This window comes from Elephantulus edwardii, unplaced genomic scaffold (genome assembly GCF_000299155.1).
Source record: "Elephantulus edwardii isolate Elephantulus edwardi_28Jun2011 unplaced genomic scaffold, EleEdw1.0 scaffold00013, whole genome shotgun sequence".
NCBI classification, from domain to species: domain Eukaryota; kingdom Metazoa; phylum Chordata; class Mammalia; order Macroscelidea; family Macroscelididae; genus Elephantulus; species Elephantulus edwardii.
This window is the reverse complement of record NW_006399763.1, coordinates 12853891-12876181: the sequence shown is the minus strand read 5'-3', so window position 1 is coordinate 12876181 and position 22291 is coordinate 12853891. Positions and strand designations below refer to the sequence as shown.

The 22291-nt window shown below is 37.3% G+C and overlaps 1 protein-coding gene across 4 annotated transcripts in view; it reads left to right on the top strand.

The window, feature by feature from the left end:
* GRIK2 (glutamate receptor, ionotropic, kainate 2) overlaps positions 1–22291 on the top strand; it is a 1103729-nt gene that overhangs the window by 661388 nt on the left and 420050 nt on the right. For all 4 annotated transcript variants that reach the window (XM_006881188.1, XM_006881187.1, XM_006881189.1 and 1 more), the window contains one exon: positions 12941–13054. In XM_006881188.1, the coding sequence (XP_006881250.1) occupies positions 12941–13054 (114 nt within the window). The remainder of the gene's footprint in view (positions 1–12940; positions 13055–22291) is intronic.

Here is a 22291-nt window from a genome sequence, read left to right as displayed (position 1 = left end):
ACGAACAGTGCTCAGGCTGTTTGTTCATAGGGTCACTATGAGTCGTCTATGACTCGACGGCACTAAACAACAACAACAATACCAAAAACCTCTTGATAATATATTGATTCTTGAAATTCTTCTGTGTCAGCCAATTCTGTTTGGTATAGTAACTCTATATACTATTTCCGTCTTCCTTTAATGCTTCTTGGATCATTATATATTCTGCCCATAGCATCCTTAAACATTGCAACTTGCAGGTTGAATTTGTTCTTCAGTTTCTTCAGCTTAAGAAATGCCAAGTGAGTTCAGCCCTTTTGAACTTCCTGACTCCAGCTCCTTGCACATTTCATAATACTTTGCCTTGTCTTCCTAATGCTGCCTTTTGAAATCTTCTGTTCATCTCCTAAACTTCTTGATTTATTCCATTTGCTTTGGCTTCTCAGCAGTCTTGTGCAATATTCAGGGTCTCTTTTGACATTCATTTTAGTCTTGTCTTCTTCCTTCTTTGTAAGCACATTTTGCATTCTTTATGGATGATATTCTTTATATCCTCCCAGAGCTCATCTGGCCTTCATTCATTACTGTTCTTTTTATTAAGTGTGCATAGTGTTCTATCACTAGCACATCCTGTCTCCATACCTTTTCAATCTATATGCAGAACACATCATTTAGAAGGCTGGGTTTTACGAAGAAGGATGTGACATCAAGATTAGAGGAAAACTTATCAACAATCTGTTATGCAGATGGCACAACCTTGCCTTCTGAAACTGAGGACCTGAAACACTTGCTACAGAAAGTCAAGGACTGTAGTCTTCACTACAGATTGAAGCTCAACATCAAGAAAACAAAGATTCTCACCACTGGGCCACTTGGCAGCACCATGACAGATGGAGAAGAAATTAAAGTTGTTAACAATTACACCTTGCTCAGCTCCACAGGGATAAAACGATGAATTGCATTGAATAAATCCACTGTTGGGGACCTCTCCAGAGTGCTGAAACACAACGATGTCAGTCTAGAGACTAAGGTGTACCTGATCCAGTCCATGGTCTTCAAAATTACTTGCTATGTATCAGAGAGCTGAACAATGACTAGAGGATGACAGAAGAAGAATTGATACCTTCAAATTGTGATACTGGATAAAAGTCTTGAACATACTATGGATCACTAAGAAAACAAATAAGTCTGTCTTGGAGAGAATGAAACCAAGTTTTCCTTGGAGGCTAGGATTTTGAAGCTTTATCTCACATACTTGGGCACATGACTAGGAGGGGTCCATCCTTGGAGAGAGACATTATGCTCAGAAGGGTGGAGGGAAAGCACAGGAGAGGAAGACACTGGATGGGATGGATTGTTACAATAACTGGGGCTATGGGGGTTGGTGTGTTGGAATTAGTGAGACTGGCTCAGGACAGGGCAGGCTCCAGAGCTACTGTATATAGGGTTACTATGTTTCCCAGGGACTCCATGGGATATAACAACAACAATACAGGGGAGGAGCTTGTCTATACTTCTCCAGAAGAAGAGTTCCTGGCCTCAAACCACAGGCATTTGGAATAGCAGCATAGCTTCTTGCCACTAGGTCATCAGAGCTCCTTATCTTCACATTACTATAAGGAAGAAAGAAACAGCAATATTCATAAAGCTAAAACAACAAAAACCTTGACATGTTAACCTTTCAAGGAATTCCCTGTTTCAATTTTATTGTTCAGCTTTAACCTGCATATGACCTCAGGCCCTTGGCCTTTGCCTTAGGCCAAAAGCAGTTTAGCTTTTCTTCTCCTTGTAGGAGCTGCAAAAGTAGCCATTTTATCTGTACTTTCCAAACCACATACTTCTTACTCTTGTTAAATCCCACACTTCCCTTCAGTCTGGAGCCATCTCAACAAACTTATCTCTTTTACACCAATTGTATTCATAATTTATTCTGCTGAGATTTAGGAGCAGACCAGTTACAAGAAATAGGGAGTCTCACCCCAGTCAGAATTGCAAAATTTAACTGAACAGCAAGCAACAAATGCTGGCGACGTTGTGGAGAGACTGGAACCCTTATTTACTTTTGGTGGGAGTGCAAAATGGTGCAACCACTGGGAAAAGTGGTGTGGCGCTTTCTCAAAAAATTGCATATAGAGATACCATATGACCCAGCAATTCCACTACTGGGAATATACCCCCAAGAGACCGTAACCGCTACCCAAGCAGATATATGCACACCCATGTTTATCATAGCTCTGTTCACTATAGCAAGAAGTTGGAAAGCAACCTAAGTGCCCATCAACAAATGAATGGACAGAGAAGCTGTGGTATGTTCACATAATGGAATACTATGCTGCATTGAAAAACAAGGAACTCATGCAATATTATTCAAAATGGGTGACCCTGGAGGACATTATGCTGAGTAAAAGGTCTCAGTCCCAAAAAGACAAATACAAAATGTTCATTGAAATTAATAATAAATTAAAAAAAGACAATACTGCATTGTACCACTGTTGTAGAATGGGACTGACATTAGGGTTGGGGTTGTTGTTGTTATGTGCCGTCAAGTCACTTGCGACTCATAACAACCCAGTGTACAACAGCCCTAAACTCTGCTCTGTCCTGTGCCAATTGCACTGTCTCTGACACTCCCATCCCTGTTACCCCAGTCACTGAATCAATCCACCTCAATGAGGCCCTCCCCTCCTGTGCTGTCACTCCACCCTACCAAGCATAATGTCACTCTCCAAGAGTGGTCCCTCCTTATAGCATGTCCAAAGTATGTTAGGTGAAGCCTCAGAATCCTTGCCTCCAAGGAGCCACCTGGTTTAACCCTTTCCAGGATGAATCTGTTTGTTTTCCTAGCAGCCCATGGTACCCTCAATACTGTTCTCCAGCACCACAGCTCAAAGGCATCAATTCTCCTTCTATCCTCCTTATCATTGTCCAACTCTCTGATGCATAACAAGTGATAGCAAAGACTATATAGCCTGTATCAGATGCACCTTGTCTCCAGAGAGACACCATTAATCTAGAGTACTTTGGAGAGGTCCCTAACAGTGGGCTTTCCCATGGCAATATGTCTTTTAATTTTCTGGCTACCGGTGCCAAACTGTATAAATTATGTGTACTGCATTGAAACAGATGAGGGAGAGAACAGTTTAAAAGTGATATGTGATAGGGTATTATGGTTATCACAAGAGTCTGGAATTAAGGTTGCATAGTGGAGTACACTGGGGGAGAAGGGCGGGGGTCGGGGGAGGAAATTGTATACCAGTGAAGGAATTTTTCTTTTACTTTTCATGGAGAGGAGCGAACTGGGGGGGGGGGAGGGTGGGCAGGGAGAAAAGTGCAACAATGAATGAATGGAAATACAAAACTCTGAAAATGTTTCATTAAAATTAATAAAATAGAATTTAAAAAAAAGAAGTAGGGAGTCAACGGTATCCGAAATGTTTGATTTGCTGTTATAACACCATAATTTTCAACATTATCCTCCTTCATTCATTTCCCTCACTCTTCTATGTCCTTGGGTTTGGTGATTTTCTAGAAGTTCTCCCAGAGACTCAAACCCATCTGGGTAATGACTCACACCACTTAGGTATGCATGCTGGTTTTACAGAGCGTGGTGAGCTTTGTAGATGATCACTTGTAGTGTAACTGGATTGCATGCATCCCAAAGGCTAGGATTGAGATTCCATGAGTGTATATACAAGCCTCTAGTAAGATCTGACTTTTTCCTACCTTTATCCTCTTTCTGTAATACAAAAAATGATTCAGCACAATTTAAATGGTTAATCATTGTCTAGGAAAGATATTTTGTACAATAAACCCTTAACACCACAACATATATATGGAGACAGAGAGAGAGAGAGATGAACTCAGCTCATTACTAATTACTATTGTGTAATTCTCACTAGTGATCCTCTATCAAGCTTCCAAAGCGGTAAAAAGGAAAGAGAAGAGATTTTTCTTTTCTTTTTCTCTGTAGAGCTGCTGGCGTATTTGGACCACAAGATGTTCTGAACTTTTTATTAACAATGCAAATTGCTGCAGACTATGCCACCAGAGTTTCATACTTAGATAGATGATAGGTAGGTAGGGAGAAAGAGAGAGAATGGATCAGAGATTTAAGAGCTTTGAGTAAGTTATTTTCAGCTTCTCGATATATTTAAGAAGAATCTACATTTTTGTATAAGAATATTCCTGATATTCTTATGAATACATACATAAGATAAATGGGGATGGGAATTTTGATTTTTTAAAAAACATTTATTCTATTATTGTACGGTTGCCATTATTTTTTACTTTAAGGTTTATTACTATTATTTTACGAAAGCTTATTAGGAATAAGTGTTACTGATACACTTTGCTCAAAATAAATACATTTGTCTGATATTTAGTCAAAACAAGTTATCATCTGAACCTTTCTCTTCTCTCTACATTTGACTATAATGAAAGATATTTCCTTTCCTCCTCCTACTCCACCCCCCTGCATTGCCCATGGATTTTTAGTTTTATTTTCAATAAGGTAATGTATGTAGGCTTTTCATAGATTATGTTATTAGGGCTGTTCTTTTATTGAAAAATTATTTTAAATATTAACTTTTCATTAACTTGGATTAATTTAGATCTAATAATTTTAACCCAGCTCAAAATATTTTTTTATTTTTTTTATGACTTAAGAATGGTTTTGATAAACTTGTTATCTTATACAGAGCATGTATAAGGGAATGAAGGTGGAGGAAATCTGTATAAATGAGTGAATGAAAAGTCAGTTAAAACAAAAAAGAAGGGATAAAATCCTGACACCACACCATTCTTGATCAAACAGCATCCTTTGTTTGGTTTCAATGATTGCTTCTTTGTCAATGTACAATATACATATTTTTGCATGACTATAACTTTTTTGTTGTTGTTGTTATGTGTTGTTATGTATTGTTATGTCCTTTCCGACTCATAGCGACCCTATGCACAACAGCCCTAAACCCTGCTCTATCCTGCACCAACCGCACTGCCTCTGACACACCCATCCCGATTACCCCAGTCACCGAATCAATCCATCTCATAGAGGGTCTTCCCCTCCTGCGTTGTCCCTCAACCCTCCCAAACATGATGTCCCTCTCCAAGGACCCGTCCCTCCTGGCAACATGTCCAAAGTATGTCAGACGAAGCCCCAGAATCCTTGCCTCCAAGGAGTAGCTTGGTTTAATCCTCTCCAAGATAAATCTGTTTGTTTTCCTGGCAGTCCAGGGTACATTCAGTACCCTTCTCCAGCACCACAGCTCAAAAGCATCCACTCTCCTTCTGTCCTCCCTGGTCATTGTCCAACTCTCTGATGCATAACAAGAGATTGCAAATACCATAGCCTGTATCAGGCGCACCTTAGTCTCCAGAGAGACACTGTTGCTCCTGAGTACCTTAGAGAGGTCCCTAACAGTAGAATTATTAAATAAAATAAACAGGATGGCTTTAATAAACAGAAACTTTTTCACAGTTTAGGATACTAGAATTTTGAGGTTAGGGAGCCAGCCTAGGACTGTTTTAAGATGAAATACAAAGGTAAATGTTTATAAATACATATATGTTTTCAACTTTATTTATAGTCATAGTTAAATAAATTATGATATGTCCCTTTTGTGTAGTCATTAAAATTATGAATTTGGTTAGTTGAATAGTAGTAGAAAATGCTTAATAATGGGCAAATAAGAGATATTTTATCACTGGTATACACAGACTCAGACTTACTGATGTTGAATCACAACCTGCTGACCCTCTAGCAGGTTTTTGGAGGAGGACGTGTATTACACTGGAGATTACCCATCTTCTGCCTTCACCGGTGCATTGAAATCACCAGGCAGGCTCCAGCTGTGGGTTACCAGCTCACCTCCCTAAGGAATGTGCCATCAGAGCTTTATACCAATTGTGACATACTTTAAACACCTGCATTAATTAAAAAAAATCCATTTTTAACAATGATCCAAGAGAAAAGAGAATATATGAAGTAACTGGTGTAGAGAAATAATATCATTAGTCCCCCTGACAGTCAATGAGTAGTAGTAATAGAATACAACACTAACTACAAAGCTATGTTGAAAAGAAAGGTCTTGAGAAAGTAGAGATTAACTGATGGGTTGGCGTTTGGCAATTACTCAGTGACACTGTAAAAGAAATGCCTGGTGATCAACTTCCATAATTCACCAGCAAGAAAATCCTGTGGGTCTTGATTCTACTGCACAGCATATGGGGAAGCTCTAAGTGAGAATTGTCTCAATTTTCATTTTAGTGTTTTTTGTTTAGAGGGTTGATGAAAACATGCGAAGAACACATATGTAGATAGAAGCTGAACTCTAATTTGGGTCTAGTTATGTGTCTACATTTAAATCTTAAATGTATTTTCATTTTAGAAAAATATCATATTAAATGACAACAATAAATGTGGATTATTTTTATGACCACATAAAAATGAGCAAATGAAATAAAAGATGAATAATGTTTAATTTTCTATCATTCTGTATTTGGAAGCAGAAGTGGCATCCACTTCCACAATAGCTTGCCTCTAGAAATCCTATGAATTTAGAGAAAGGACAGAAGTTACACAGGAAGTGTCCAGGACTTTTGTTCATAGGGTCACTGTGAGTCACCTGTGACTTGATGGTACTTAACAACAGCATAAACAATTCTGTATTATTTTCAACAGAATGTTTTTGAGTTTAAAACCATTTATATAGATCAGACAATCTAAAACTCTAGATTCTTGGCTTGTCCAGCCCCAGTACCCTTCAGTGTTTCCACTGATCCACGTAATCACTTCCTGTGTGTTTTTTGCTCTAGAAAAATACATGTTATGTTTCTATGATTACAGAAGGGTCAAGATTTTGGTCTGTACTTGCTCCTTCTGCTTTGAAATTTTCTGAGATTTACAAAGTACTTACACTCTTGTATGGACATTCTTCTACTACTGGCTTATAGCTACCACATCATATATTAATGCTCACTGCCTCATCTCACTATTAATCTGAATGAGAACCGCTGTTGGCTACTTTAGAGTTGTTCTCCAGAGTCATGATGATCTGACATGTGTCAGAGTACCACTGTGCTTCATACAGTTTTCAGAGATTGATTTTGCAGCAGTAGGTAGTCAGACACCCCTGGGTGGCTTGAGTCTCCAGACTTTTTGATTACCAGTAGAGCAAGAGGAAAAATGAAAATTAGAATCTGTCTATATGATACTATGGTGGTGGTGTGTCCCACCAAATTTATTCCGATCTGTGGTGATCATATAGGACAGAGTAGAATTGTCCATTGAGTTTCATTACCCACTATTGTTAAGACTATCTGTCTATATGATACTATGGTGGTGGTGTGTCCTACCAAATTTATTCCAATCTGTGGTGATCATATAGGACAGAGTAGAATTGTCCATTGAGTTTCATTACCCACTATTGTTAAGACTATCTTTAAGTGTGCAGCTGAGATTTAACCATTGTGCTTCCACCAGGACCCTTATAACTATAATTCACAAAACCCAAATTAAATCCAATTCCTCAAATAGATTCTTACTCATGGTGACCCTCCATTAGTTTCTGAGACTGTAAATCTTTATTGGAGGAGAAAGTCTCCTCTTTTTCCCAGAAAGAAGGTAGTAGATTTAAACTACCAGCCTTCCCATTACTAATAGCCTAACATGTAAATCACTAAACCACCACGGTGCCCTAATGCCAAGATATCGACGACTTTTAATGACCCTCCATTGAGTTTCTAAGGCTATAAATCTTGATGAGACTCCTCATTTTCTTCTGAGCTGACAGATTTGAACTGCTAACCTTTCCTTTACCAGCTTAATATGTTATGCATTACATCACCGGGTTTACTTAGTAAATCATATCTAAAACAAAATAATTTGTCCAATAGGCAATTTAATTTAGAGAACATGCTTAATCAAATTTTCTTAACTACCTTTTCTACTAAATTATTTGACATTTATATTTTTTAGACAATATAAGTACAAAATAGAGTTTTTTTTAAAAAGTTTTATTTGTTTTTACTATTGTTCATTTTTACACAATCATTTATATACATTGTTTCATGCATGAACTTTTTATGTAATTTTTTTGTACATTAGGTTTTATATAATTGATCACTGTTAAATATAGTTTTGATTATTGTTGTCATGTGAACTTGAGTTGGAACTGACTCATAGCTGAATCTCTGGCATGTTTTCAGAGTAAGTAACTACACGGGATTAGATTGTATGTCTTACTCCCATGGAGCAGCTGGTGAATTCCAACCACCTGCCTTTGTATTAGTAGCACAACCCTTTACCACAAGGCCACAACAGTTCCCTATAGTTGTAATATGATGATAAAATAACTGTACATACAAAAATCTGGTACACTGTTAGCTCCTACTGTTGCTGTTGTATATCACTGAGTCAGAACAACTGATAACAAATCCACCAGCAGATAATCATAGGCAGTAAATCACATGTGATGGTATAATCTGTTTCTCTTCCATATATCATTTGATAGATTCTTACTGTGTCTTTGTTCTTGACAATGCAATTCCATACAATTAAGCCACCAGAGTTCCCTAGTTATTGCATATTAGTACAATAAAATACCACAAGTCAGTGTCTTTAAAGAACCAAAATGTATTTTTCTTATAATTTAGGAGGCTTGTTGTTGTTGTATTCGTGGATTTAGAACTAACCCATAGCTTACCATATAGTATGTTTTCAGAAGATTTAGCCCATTCTTTCACAAGGAAGGATTTAGCCCATCCTTCTCCTTGGAGTGCTGATGGATATGAAGTGTGTGCCTTTGGGATTGCCGCACAGGTTTTTACCACTGAACCAGGAATGAATTTATTTTATAAATGAATGGGAAGCTAAGAGTCTAAATTCAACTCAAGACTTGAGGGAGTGGCCTTTTCTTGTATGTTTTTTTGTTGTTCTTATGTGCTGTCTAGTCGCTTGCGACTCATAACAACCCTATATACAACAGCCCTAAACCCTGCTTTATCCTGTGCCAATCGCATTGCCTCTGACACACCCATCCCGATTACCCCAGTCACTGAATCAATCCACCTCATAGAGGGTCTTCCCCTCCTGCGCTGTCCCTCCACCCTCCCAAGCATGGCGTCCCTTTCCAAGGACCGATCTCTCCTTGGCAATACCTGCTTTGTCTTTTCGTCTCCCTTTATTGATTTGATTTGTTGTTGTTTTTTTTTATGTCTGCTGAGCTCTGTATGTCTTTTGCTCTTTATTAACCTTCTCCTCAGTTACTATCCTGTTATCCAACATTTCTCATTTACCACAAAAATAAAATGTCTACTTTCTATAAAGAGTTTGTTCATTATCATGTTCATTATTTGTGTATCTAGCCATAATGAATGTGAAAGTGTGAGGCAAGAGTCTTTGAACTTCTGCAGCAAGTGCTTCAAGTCCTCATTTTCAGCAAGCAAGGTTGTGTCATTTGCATAACATAGGTGTTGAGCAATCTTACTTCAATCCTGATGTCACGTTCTTCTTAATAGACTCTGTTGTTGTTACTGTTAACTGCTGTCAAGTCGTAGATGACTCATAGTGACCCTATCAACGAAAGATTTCTGATGCCAAACATTGTGACACTGACGTGTCAAATGTGATAATGGTTATCCATGGTGAACAGTGTTTGGGAGAGCTCCCCAATTAAAAAAAGCTTGGAAGCAGGAGTGGCATCCACTTTCAAAATAGCTTGCCTCCAGAAACCCTATGAACTTGGAGAAACAAAGTTAATAGGATCTAGCTTCTCAAATAATTTACTCAGTGTGACCTAGTGACAAGAAGCAGAACTTCAATCCCAAAGGCATACAGTTTAAGGCCACCAGCTGCTCCACAGAGAAGGATGGAGAATCTCCTTCCATGTGATTCACTGCCTCTGAAAACCCACTGGAGAGTCAGCGATGGGTCTGTTTCAATCTGATGGTACCAACAACAACAACAAGAACAACAATGATAGAATAGGTATGGAGAAAAGATTCAACCCTGACACACACCTCTCCTAATTTAAGCCATGTAATGTTCCTTTGCTCTTGGTGTAAGTATAGGTTTCACATGAGCACGATTAAGTGTTCTGAGATTCCCTCTCTTCTCAATGTTAGCCATAATTTGTTATAATCCACACAGTCAAATGCCTTTGCATAGTCAATGGTGCCCAAGTACCATTCTTCTGATATTTGCTTTCAGCCAGGATCCATCTGACACCAGTAATGATATCCCTGGTGCCACAGCCTCTTCTAAATTCAGCTTGAACATCTGGAAATTCTTTGTCTATGTACTGTTCTGTTTTTTAATGATCTTTAAGCAGTGCTTTGCTTGCATGTGATATCCCTGATACTGTTTAATAATTTCCACATTCTGTTGGATAACTTCTCAGAATGGTGAACAAATATAAATATCCTCCAATTAGTTGGCCAGGTAACTTCCTTCAAATTTCCTGGCATAAGATGGTCAGTATGTCCAAGACTGTATCTGTCATTTGAAATATGTCACTTGGCATCCCATCAGTTCCTGCCACCTTATTTTTTGCCAATCCATTCAGTACAGCTTGAACTTTTCCATTCATTACCATTGGTTCTTGCTCATACGGTACTTCCTAAAATATTTTACTGTCGGTCACTTCTTTTTGGTTTGGTGATTCTGTGTATAATCTCCATTTTCTTTTTATATTTCTTTGATCAACCAATATTTTGCCCATAGTATCTCTAACTATTACAACTCTAGGCTTGAATCTGTTGTTGAGAAATGCTGAGTGCGTTCTTCTCTTTCTATTTTACAATTCTGGGTCTCTGCATATTCCATTATAGAAGTTTGTTCCCCCCCTCCCCCCGCCCCAGCTGCCTTTTGAAATCTTTTGTTCAGTTCTTTTCTTTCAGTATAGATTCCCTTTGTTTTGGCTTCTGGATACTCTAGTACAATTTTAGGGTCTATTCTGATATCCATTTGATTTTTTCATTCTCCAGTAACTTTTTTGTGACCCTTTGCTCTCTCATACTGATATCCTTGATGTCATCCCTGAACTCATGCAGTCTTTGATCATTGTTGTTCATTGCTTCACACCTATCTTAAGATGATTTTTAAATTCAGATAGGGTAGACTCAAGATCATATTTTGGTTCCAGTGGACATGGATAAAAATAAATAATACCTTCTGTGTGAAAGTCACAGAGAGGAAGATCTTTAACAAAATACTTTGGCATTGAGACTATACCAAGGAGCAAGAGAATATCAGAGATAATCAGGATGGAGTAGGATAGGGCAAGTTTCAGATCTTAAATGTTTCTTATCATAAAGTCACTAGGGATCATAATTGACTTCATGGCAGCTAATAAACAAAAAGAAGCCAATGTAATTTCTATGCTAATTTCGTATGTCTACAAAGGTATTTTATAAAGTAAAATTAATAGCAACCATCCCTTTGAGAAAAACAAGTTGTATATTTGTGCAAGTAATATGTCATTATTTGTGCTTCTCAGATTTGAAGAGTAGAGAAAAGAATTCCTCCCTCTGTATTTCTTTGTCTCTGTTCTCTTAAGGCATGTTATTGTTGTTGGGTGCTGTCAACTTGGAACCAACTCATAGTTGACTCTCCGGCAGATTTTCAGAGGCAGTTAATCACATAGAACAAAATTGTCCATCCTTCTCCTGTGGAGAAGCTGGTGGATTTGAAATGCATGCCAGCCTTTGGGATTTTTTAGCATAGCATCATACCACTAGGCCACCAAAGCTGCCTAACTATTGTTAAATGGCAGCGTAAACATGCAAAAGCACACAAATCCCATGATCTGTGTATTTAATAACTCTCTGTCCTTTAGAGATTTGTCTATACCATCCTAAAGTCAGTGTTTGATGAATGGAAAATCCCCAAATACTTAGAGTTGACTAAATTTATTAGAAAAAATGTCAGGTAGTTCCTGATTTATTAAGAAGTTTCTTTCCATCACCTCTATTATAAGTTGACTGCATTAAGTTGAGTATGTCATCTAGTTATTTATTTTTTCCTTTCTCATCATCATTATTATTAATAAAATGTGCCATGTAAAGTTTATTGAACAGTAAATGGTAATATTGAACATTAGCAAGTGAAGATTAGAGAGTCATAACGTAAGCAAGTGGAGTACTGTGACATTGTACTAGTACATACATATGCAAAAAGCCAAAGCATGAAAAAACTCACCTAAAATAACAAAACGGATGGCCATAAGTGTAGTTCCTCCTAACTTGTATTATTTATAAATCAAGAATTACTTGTAATTAAGTTAGTCAGTATTATTTATTTATAAATCAAGAATTACTTGTAATTAAGTTAGTCACATTAAAATATATATTATAGAGCAGATGCGTTGCAGTTGTGAACTAGAAGTATTTGTATTATCTAGATGAGAGAGCTCTGAAACGTTCTTTCCTAGACTTATTTTTAAAAGTATCAAAACTCTAAATGTAATTCTGAAGATAGTTTTACACTATTGGGGGCTAGACAGGATGCCTACCTTAAACCTGTCTTTACTTACTGATTTATTCTGGATCTTCAGGTTCTCCTCTGTCCTTTCTTTGTTCGCATATTATAGCATGATATCTTCATAATGAGAAGATGAGAAAGATCCATTATAGCAAGAGATATGTGCTATTAATGAGTTTCTAGCCAGCTATCAAGTTATTATCAAATGTGGTTTATCCTAGTGAATGAAAGTCTGAATGGAAAATTAAGCTCCCTTACTGACTGTAGAAGTGCAGCAGATCATTTTCTTCTTTAATGTCACACCTCACTGGGCACACTTCACAGAGCAGTGAATCATGCTTAAAACAAGCAGCCTTTACTTTAACTATAGCAGATAATGCGGCAGAGGTGAATAATAAGTGTTAGCAGTCTTAACTTTCTCTTGCAGTCTTCACTCCCAGGTGCCTGATGGACAATTTACAAAGTACATATGTTATTTTATAGATTGGAACTTGGGATCCAGCCAGTGGCCTGAACATGACAGAAAGTCAAAAGGGAAAGCCTGCCAACATCACAGATTCTTTATCTAATCGTTCTTTAATTGTTACCACAATTTTGGTAAGTATTCTTTTTGTTTATTCTTTTTTAATAAACATGGATATGTGTAGAAGCATATTTTTTTAAAAAATACATAGTAATTGCCAAAATAATAAACACAGGGTAATATATTTTACAGTTATTTAGCAATTACTGTATAACAGATGGATCAATGCTAATTTTGTCACAGTTTTATTTTATTAGTCTTCTGTGATGTAAATTAAATTAATATGTGGGTTGCTTATGCTGATTAATAATATAAATTCATATATTACTGGAAATCTTTACATTTCTACAAAATAATTTACTATGAAAAATTTCCAGTGTCAAGATTTGCAAAATACCTAGTCGTTCAACTCTTACTTTAAGAGTTAAATATGAAATTGTTTCTGCTTTTATTTCTAACAAATACATTTCAGAGATTATGACATTTATTTTAAAAACATTTCCACATTATAATTATGTTTTAACCTGGCTTTCAATTTGATTGCTTTCATCATGCAAAATCATTTTTACTTTACTAATCTCCCTAATGAGATCAAACAAAAAATAGGGGTCTTTTTAAGCCAGAAACATTTTCACCATCAATGGAATTAGATTAATACTGGTAAGCTAGATATTTTAACCCTGTTATAATTATCTATTTTATTTATATCATAACAATAACAGTCAGTTATACCTACTATGGCATATGCAGAAGGAAATTTAAGGATAAGCAGTGAACTCTTATATTTTCCAGTCTTACTTTTTCACCTATATAATAGAACAATGCCAGTTCTTATGTCTTCCTTAACAGTCTGTAGGAATGCGAGATTAAGATTCAGGACAATTAATCACATGTTTTTAGTATTTATATAAATTATAACTTTGATACATAGTGACTGCTACAGATCAAATTTTGTCCATAAAAACAATATATTACAAACCTTAACCTCAATGCCTATGGTTATAATCCCTTTTGGGGACAAGGTTGTTTTCCTTATGTTTACTGGGCAGTTAAGTATAATATATCTTGAGACATTCTTTTTTGACATATAAAAGAATTTAAGTGCAAACTAGCAAGGAGAGATGGGGTGTGGTGTTATGGGGTTATGTTAAAAATGGCTTCTCTATCCAATGTCTTTGACTTTGCTTTGTGAATAAGTAGGGGCATGTGAATAGAGTGTGTTTGCCCATCCTCAAGAGGGTAACTTGAAACACTGAGAAGATGCAGAGTCTGATTTTGAGCATCTCATTACCAGCAAAGAGGAATCAAGAGAATGCCATGCAACCACCAGTGCCAGAAATTCTTGTGTCAGCCACACCTAGCAGCAACTGAAGCAGAAAATCAGGGACCTGATATAAGAGAGAGTTGACCTTGAGACTGTTACCCCACAGAACCAAAATTAAGAGCCTTTGCCCAACTTGTTTTGGATAACTTTGAGGGCAAGACCTATTTGACAAGACTAAGAACTTTTTGGTGCTGGACTAAAGGCACGAGGCTCAAGGATGAGGTGAACACATTCCAGAAGCTGTCCTGATTGAGTGATTGTATTTGCTGCCAGCCTGAATTGTAGTCTTTTGAGTTCCCTAACATGGTTCTGTGTGGTCTATGAGTTATTACAAGTGATCTTGAACACAGTAGAGCAATAAGATTCTAGTCAGATGAATAAAAAGATGTGCAGGGCATACCTTTGACTTTGCCATGTGGATGGGCAGGAATAAGGAATTAGGGCATTTTAGCCTATCCACAAGAGAATTGTCTAGTCTTGTCATTAAATTAAGTGGATCTAGCAGCAGAATTTGAGAACCTCATCATCAGCAAAGAAGCAGATAAGTAGTGCATGCCCTTCAGAGCCAGAAATTCTTGTGCCAGCTACGTCAAAAGCAGTAGTAGCTATGGCCAAAGTGGAGAATCAGAGCTCTAATATGAGACAGAGAAGACCTTGGGACTGTTATCCCACTGAACCAGAGCTAAGAGTCTTTGCCTAATTTTTGTTGAAACACTGGGCAGGGAGAACCATAATTGGCAGGACTGAAAGCTTTGTAACACTGGCCTAAAATTATGAAGCTCAAGGTTGAGGTTCCTGCAGGCATATTTCAGAAGTTGTCTTGGCTGAGTGATTGTATCTTACTGACGACCTGATATGATTCATTCTGTGTGGTCTGTGAGATATTGTTGCGGATTTTTAGACCCAGTAAAGCAGTAAGATGGGTGTTAGGATGAGTACAAAGAGGTACAGAAGAATGAGAGATGTGTCTGATTCCATGTAAGTTGGTTCAGTGGTGCTGATGTTGTTAATGAGTAATTCCCCTTTCTGAAGTAAGTAAAGATCAGATATGGCTTTTCCCTTGCAGCTCTTGCTTTTTACAAAGTGCAAGCTATAATGAAGGCATTGAGAAAAATTAAGGCTCCAGGAATCAATGGATACCACTTCATATTTTTCATTTAACAGATGCAACCCTGCACATGCTTACCAGTCTGTTTTAGGAAAGTAAGAAGACAGCTGTCTGGCCAACAGGCCAAAGGAACATGGAAATTATTGAAAAATATGAGGCAATACCAATTGATATATTTTAACAAACAGATTTTGCTCTGAATGTGCTCACCAAGTTGTCACAAGAAATCTGGAGAACAATTACCTGCCTAACTTACTGAGGGGGGGGGGTGGTGGGGAAACACATTTATTCCCATTCCAAAAAATTGGTGACCCAACAGAGTGTGGAAATTATTGAACAATACCACTAATATCGCATGCAAGTAAAATCCTGCTGAAAACATAAACAAACAAGCCAACCCCCCCCCAAAAAAAACCACCAAAAAAACAGCCCTAAATGCCCAAATGACTGGAACAGTTCAGTGAGAAATACCAGAAATACAAGCTGAATTTAGAAGAGGTCATTTCACAAGTGCCATTATCTCCAGTGTCAGATAGATCTTGGCAGAAAACTGAGAGTACTAGAGGAATGTCTCTCTGTGTTTCATTGAGTACGCAAAGGCATTTGACTATGTGATTCACAACAAATTGTGGCTAACCTAGAGGAGAATGGGCATGCCAGAGCACTTGAATGTGCTCATGTGAAGCCTATACTTGGATTAGGAAGCCATCCTCAGAACAGAGCAAAGAAACACTGCATCGTTCAAAATTAGAAAAAGAGTACATCAGGGATATGTCCTTTCTCCAAACCTTTTGAATTTTATATGCAGAACTCATCATAATGGAGGCTGGGCTCTCTGTGTGGCATCAGGAGTGGAGGAAGACTTATCAACAACCTACATTGTACACATGGTACAACCTTGCTTGAGGAAACTGAGGAGGACCTGAATTACTTATTGTAGAAGGTCAAGGACTGTAGTCTTCATTATGGGTTGATATTCAACATCAAGAAGACAAAGATTCTCACCACTGGGCCAATTGGTGATAGATGGAGAAGAGACTGAGGTTGTTAGCAATTACAGCTTGCTGGACTCCAGTCAACACTCTTGGCACCAGCAGTCAGGAAATCAAAAGATTAATTTCACTGTGAAGACATCCTGTCAGGGACCTCTCCAGACTCCTGAGAAGCAAAGATGTCAGTCTAGAGATTAAGATATGCAAAGATCCAGGCCTTTGCAATTGTATTCAATTACTTGATACGCATAAGAGAGCTGGACAATGACTAAAGGTGAAAGAAGAATTGATGCCTTTGAGTTGTGGTACTGGAAAAGAGTCTTGAACATACAATGAACTACCAAGAAAACAAAGAGATCTATCTTGGATAGAATGAAACTAAATTTCTCCTTGGAGACTAGGATTTTGAAGCTCTGTCTCAGAGACTTTGGGTACATGGCCAGGAGAGACTGATCCTTGAAAAAGGACATTATGTTCGGAAGGGTGGAGGCACAGTGAAGGTGAAGAAGACCCTGGATGAGATGGATGATACAGTAACTAGGGCAATAGGGGAAGATGTTATTGGAGTCAGTGATACAGGCTTCAGACAGGGAAGGCATCAGAGTTGTTGTATATAGGGTCACTATGTGTTTCAGTTGACTGGAAAGCTCATAACAACAACATCATCATTAATATCATGTGCAAGCAAAATCCTGCTGAAGATGATAAAAAATGGCTAGAACAGTACATTAATAGAGAACAGTTAGAAATTCATACTGGGTTTAGAAGAGGCCATAGCACCAGGAATATCATTGCTGATGTCAGATGGATCTTTCTTGAAAGCAGAGAATACTAGAAGAATGTTTGTTTGTATTTTTTTAATTGTGTAAAATCTTTACTTTGAATTATTCATAATTCTCCTGACTTAGGATATCTGGTGAAGTAGTAAGGAGTTACAATGCTAATCCAAAAGATTCACCTCTCAGAAATTTTAAAATACTAGTGGTTCAATGAGAAAAGATGTATGATCTCCTTCCATGTGATTTACAGCCTCAGAAATACTCTACAATGTTAGCTATTAGTTTTTCTGACTCATTGGCAATGAAAGAGAGAAAGAGATCTACAGAATTAAAAATTGATAATATTTTGTTCCTTAACGGTACTCTGTCCCCCAACTAACGCAATATTAAATTTATTGTAATTGTAGACTGAAGACATTTCCATTGATGAGAATCAGATTTCCAGAACATTTAACTGTACTTGTACAAAACCTATACCTAAACCATAAAGCTGTAGTTCAAACAGAATAAGGGCTCACTGTCTTTAACATCAAGAGAGGCTTACATTAAGGCTGTATTCTCTTTCCATGTCTTTTCAAATTGTCTGATTCTCAATTCATTTGAGAAGCTTCACTTGATAAAGAAGGATGTGATATCAGGATTGGAGGAAGACTCAACGACAATTGGTGATAAAAGGTGATACTTGTGAGGGCTCAACAACATTATGAGCATGACACAACCTTGCTTGCTGAAAATGAAGAGGGTTTTAGAACTTGTTGCAGAAGATAAAAGACTACATTCTGCAATATGGATTACATCTCAACATTAAGAAACAAAGATCCTCCCCACTGGACCAATAGGTAGCATAACAATAGATGGAGAAAAGATTGAAGCTGTCAATAATTTAATCTTGCTTGGTTTCACAATCAGCACCATCAGTATCAGCAATCAAGAAATCAAAAGACTATTGTACTAGGAACATCCTTTGTCAGAGATTTCTTTAAAATATTAAAGAGTAGTGATGATAGCTTAAAGATTAAGGTGTGCCTATTCAAGCCATGATCTTTCCAATATCCTGTTATGCATCTGAGAGCTGAGCTGTGAATATGGATAAAAAGAAGAAAGATTAATGCCTTTGAGTTATGCTGGAGAAGAGCCCTGAGTGTCCACTATACTTCTAAAAGAACAGATATCTTTGAGAAAGAGTGGCCAGCACGCTCCTTCAAGACAAAGATAGTGATGCTTCATCTTACCTGTTTTGTGCACGTTGTTAGGAGAGGCTATTCTTTGCAAAAGAACATAGTACTTCGGAAGGAAGAGGGTCAGTGAAAGAGAGAAAGACCCTCAATGAGATAGATTGACACAGTGGCTGCAGGAATGGAATCAATTCTGTAAGTGTTGATTGTTCATAGGGTCACTAGGAGTTGTATTCAACGGTACTTAACAACAAGAGTAATTAAAGCTGATATTTCCTTGAAGAGACTTTATTTAATTATGAATTTCAAAGGTGATACTTGTGAGGGCTCAAAAGGACATGGAGCAGCTATAAAGAAAGTCACTATCATCTTAGAACATGCATATAACCTGCATTATGCGGATGACGCAACCTTGTTTGCTGAAAGTGAGGAAGAACTGAAGCAGTTGTTACAGAAGGAAAGCAGCCTTCAGTATGGATTACATCCCAATATCAGGCAAACAAAGATTCTTACCACTGGACCAATAGGCAGTGTTATGATGGATGGAGAGGAGATTGAAACTTTCAAGAGCTTCATCTTATTGGATCCACAATTAACACCCTTGGTACTAGCAGTCAGGAATAAGGAAATCTATTGCACTGGGGAAATCGGCAGTTAGGGAACTCCCCAAGCTATTGAGTAATGATGTCAGTTTGAGGATGAAGGTGCATCTGATTCAGGCCATGGTCTTTCAGATCATTTTCTATACATCAGAGAACTAGACAATGATTAACAATGACAGAAAAGGAATTTACACCTTTGAGCTGTGGTGTTGGAGAAGAGCACTGAACATCCCATGAACAGTCAAAAGAACAAACAAAGTATGACTTGGAGAAGGTGCAGCTGGAGTGGCTCCTTAGAGGCAAGAGTGATGAGGCTTCATCTCACATACTTTGGGTATATTGCTAGGAAGGACTATTCCGTGGAGAAGGACATGAAGCTGGAAACAGTGAGGAGCAGTGAGGGAGAAGAAGGCCCTTAACTAGGTGTATTGACATGGTGACTGCTGCAATGAACTCTTGCATTTCAGGAAGTGTGAGGATGACACAGGATAGAACAGGGTTCAGATATTTTGTTCACAAGGTGGATATGAGTTGTACTCAACTCAATGGCACCTGACAATAGCAACAACAATACAACAATGGTTACTAGAAAGAAACAAAATATTACTAGAAACATGGACATTAGTTGTGCTTCTGTGACTTTAAAAGAAAAAAGAAAAAAGATGACTCTCCAGTTGGAAAATAGACAGAGGTGATGGTTTTTATGCAATGACAGAGAATTTGTCCAAATTTTGTTCTAATGTTTGGTTGAATGTAGACTTGTAAGTGATGAACTTAGAGACTTGGCTGCTGAGATGTCTAAGCAAGATCTTAGAGATGCACATTTCTCCTTTTCACATATAGTAAAACACAAGAGGAAAAACAGTCTTAAGCATGAAATGTACAAATGAAAACAAAACTTAAGGATTTCAGAAATTCATAATGTAAACTATGGACATATGTCTTGGAATTTTCACCAAGGGCATGGCTTCAAAATTTTTTGTAAAGAGTTTAAATCTGGGATTGATCATTCTAATAAACTACTACAGGAGAAATATCTATGATTTTAAATTGAAGGAAATAGAGTTGGAAAAAACCAAAATTAAAAAACAACAACCAAAACCAGTCTCTGCCTCTTAGAATTCTATATTTATGCAACAGGCCAATGGATTTTCATATGATTTAAGTAGATTTCTAAGGAATGAAAATGGATTAAGAGAATAGGCTGCTCAAAGCCAAGAGAGCAAACTGCCATTAGACCTGCAATGGAAAGTACAAGTAAAACCTGGGGCCAAGGATCTTCCACCCAGAATTGAAACAGCATGACCTACATTGAGCATCTGGATAATGGGACCATTGTCCAGATGCTCCCAAATAGCAAAGGACTGTTTTCAATCCTTGAGAGCCAATGCAAATTGAATTGCTTGGTTGCTTGGTGCCCATTATACCTCTTTTCCTTCCTTTTTCTTTTTTTTTTTTTTTTACACTTCTAATAGAAATATCACATAAGCACAATCAAGTGTTCTAGGATTCACATTCTCCTCATGGTTAACCATAATTTGTTGTGATCCACACAATCAAATGCCTTTTCATAGTCAATGTAACACAAATAGATATCTCTCTGGTACTCTGCTTTCTGTCATAATCCATCTGACAATGATGATAATATTTCTAGTGCCAGAGCCTCTTCTAAACCAGCTTGTATTTCTGGTAATTCTCTGTCAATGTACTGCTCCAGTTGTTTTTTTATAATCTTCAGCAGGATTTTGTTTGTGTGTGATATGAGTAATACTATACAATAATCTGAACACTCTGTCAGGTCACCTTTTCTTTTGAATGGCAATAAATATAAGTTTCTTCCAGTCAGTTGTCCAGGTAGTTGTTCTCCAGATTTCTTGACACAATCTGGTGAGCATGTTCAGGGCAGCATTATGAGGACGAATGTGGCTTCATGATTTGAGGAAAACTCATCAAAAGCCTATGTTATGCAGATGACACAATCTTGCTTACTGAAACTGAGGAGGATATATTGATACAGTAATTAGGGCAATGGGGGTAGGTTTGTTAGAATCTGTGAAACTGGCTCAGGACAGGGTGGGCTTCAGAGCTATTGTAACATAAGGTCACTATGAGTCTCAGGAAACTCAATGGCATATAACAACAACAACAACAGAAACATCATCTACCATGTATCTGTTCCACAATTTTAATTTTAATTCTAATTTTAGAACAGATAAACTGTGGCCTAGGTTTCACAGAATCATATATGAAGAAGTTTGGATTTTTTTGTTTTTTTTTTCTTAAATGAAATATGTCTAAAGTCTCACCCATGTTTGATTTTTGAGATTAAGTTTTTAGACTTAATATTAATTTGAGACTTTGGGGATAATGTTAAGGGATGAATGAATGTCAAAGCAAAAATTAAATCATTCCCCCACACTCTGGAATAAACAATTTGTTGTAAATCCTAACATATATTCATGTAGTAATATCCTTATGTAGATTTTATTTGTTATGTTCACTAAATAGGATTAGTGTAGCATGTATCTTGAGTCAATTTATCTTGAGCTCTAAAAGATTAAATGCAAGCTAGCAAGATAATAGAAAATAGAAGTGCCTGGCAAAATCAGTATTGACTGGCAGCAGAAGCTTGAAAGAGAAAAGTGCTTTACTCTACAGCCAAGACATGACTTTCTAACACCTAAACTGTAGGAAAATGTACTTCTACTTGTTCAAGCCATACACATGTGATATTTCTATTATTGTTGTTGTTGATTGCCTTCAAGTCAAGCTTGACTCATAGCGGCTCTATGAACAAACATTTCAGGCAAGGGTCTCATATTAAAATGTTATAGAATCCTACAGGGCCACCACAAGAAGAAGACTGATACAATTATAAAATGGGCAAAAGTAATGGAAATAATTTTCACAGAGAAGATATTAGGATGGCCAAGAGACACATGATGAAATGCTCAAGATCACTGGCAATAAGAGTGATGCAAATCAGAACCACAATGAATTACCATCTCTCTCCATAGCAACGGAAAACTTTAACAGGCCAGCAAGTAATAAATGTTGGAGAGGATATGGAGAGATAGGAACTTTTATACATTGTTGGTGGTATTGTAAAATGTACAGTCCTGGAAGGCAGTTTGGTGCTTCCTTAAAAAGCTGAACATAGAAATTCCATATGGCCCAACTATTTCACTGCTTCAGATATACCCCAAGAGAATAAGAACTGAGGCACAGAGATTTGTACACCAATGTTTATAGCATGGTTATTCACCATCACAAGAACATCGAAAAACTCCAAATGCCCAACTACAATTGAATTACTTGTGAAATTATGGTA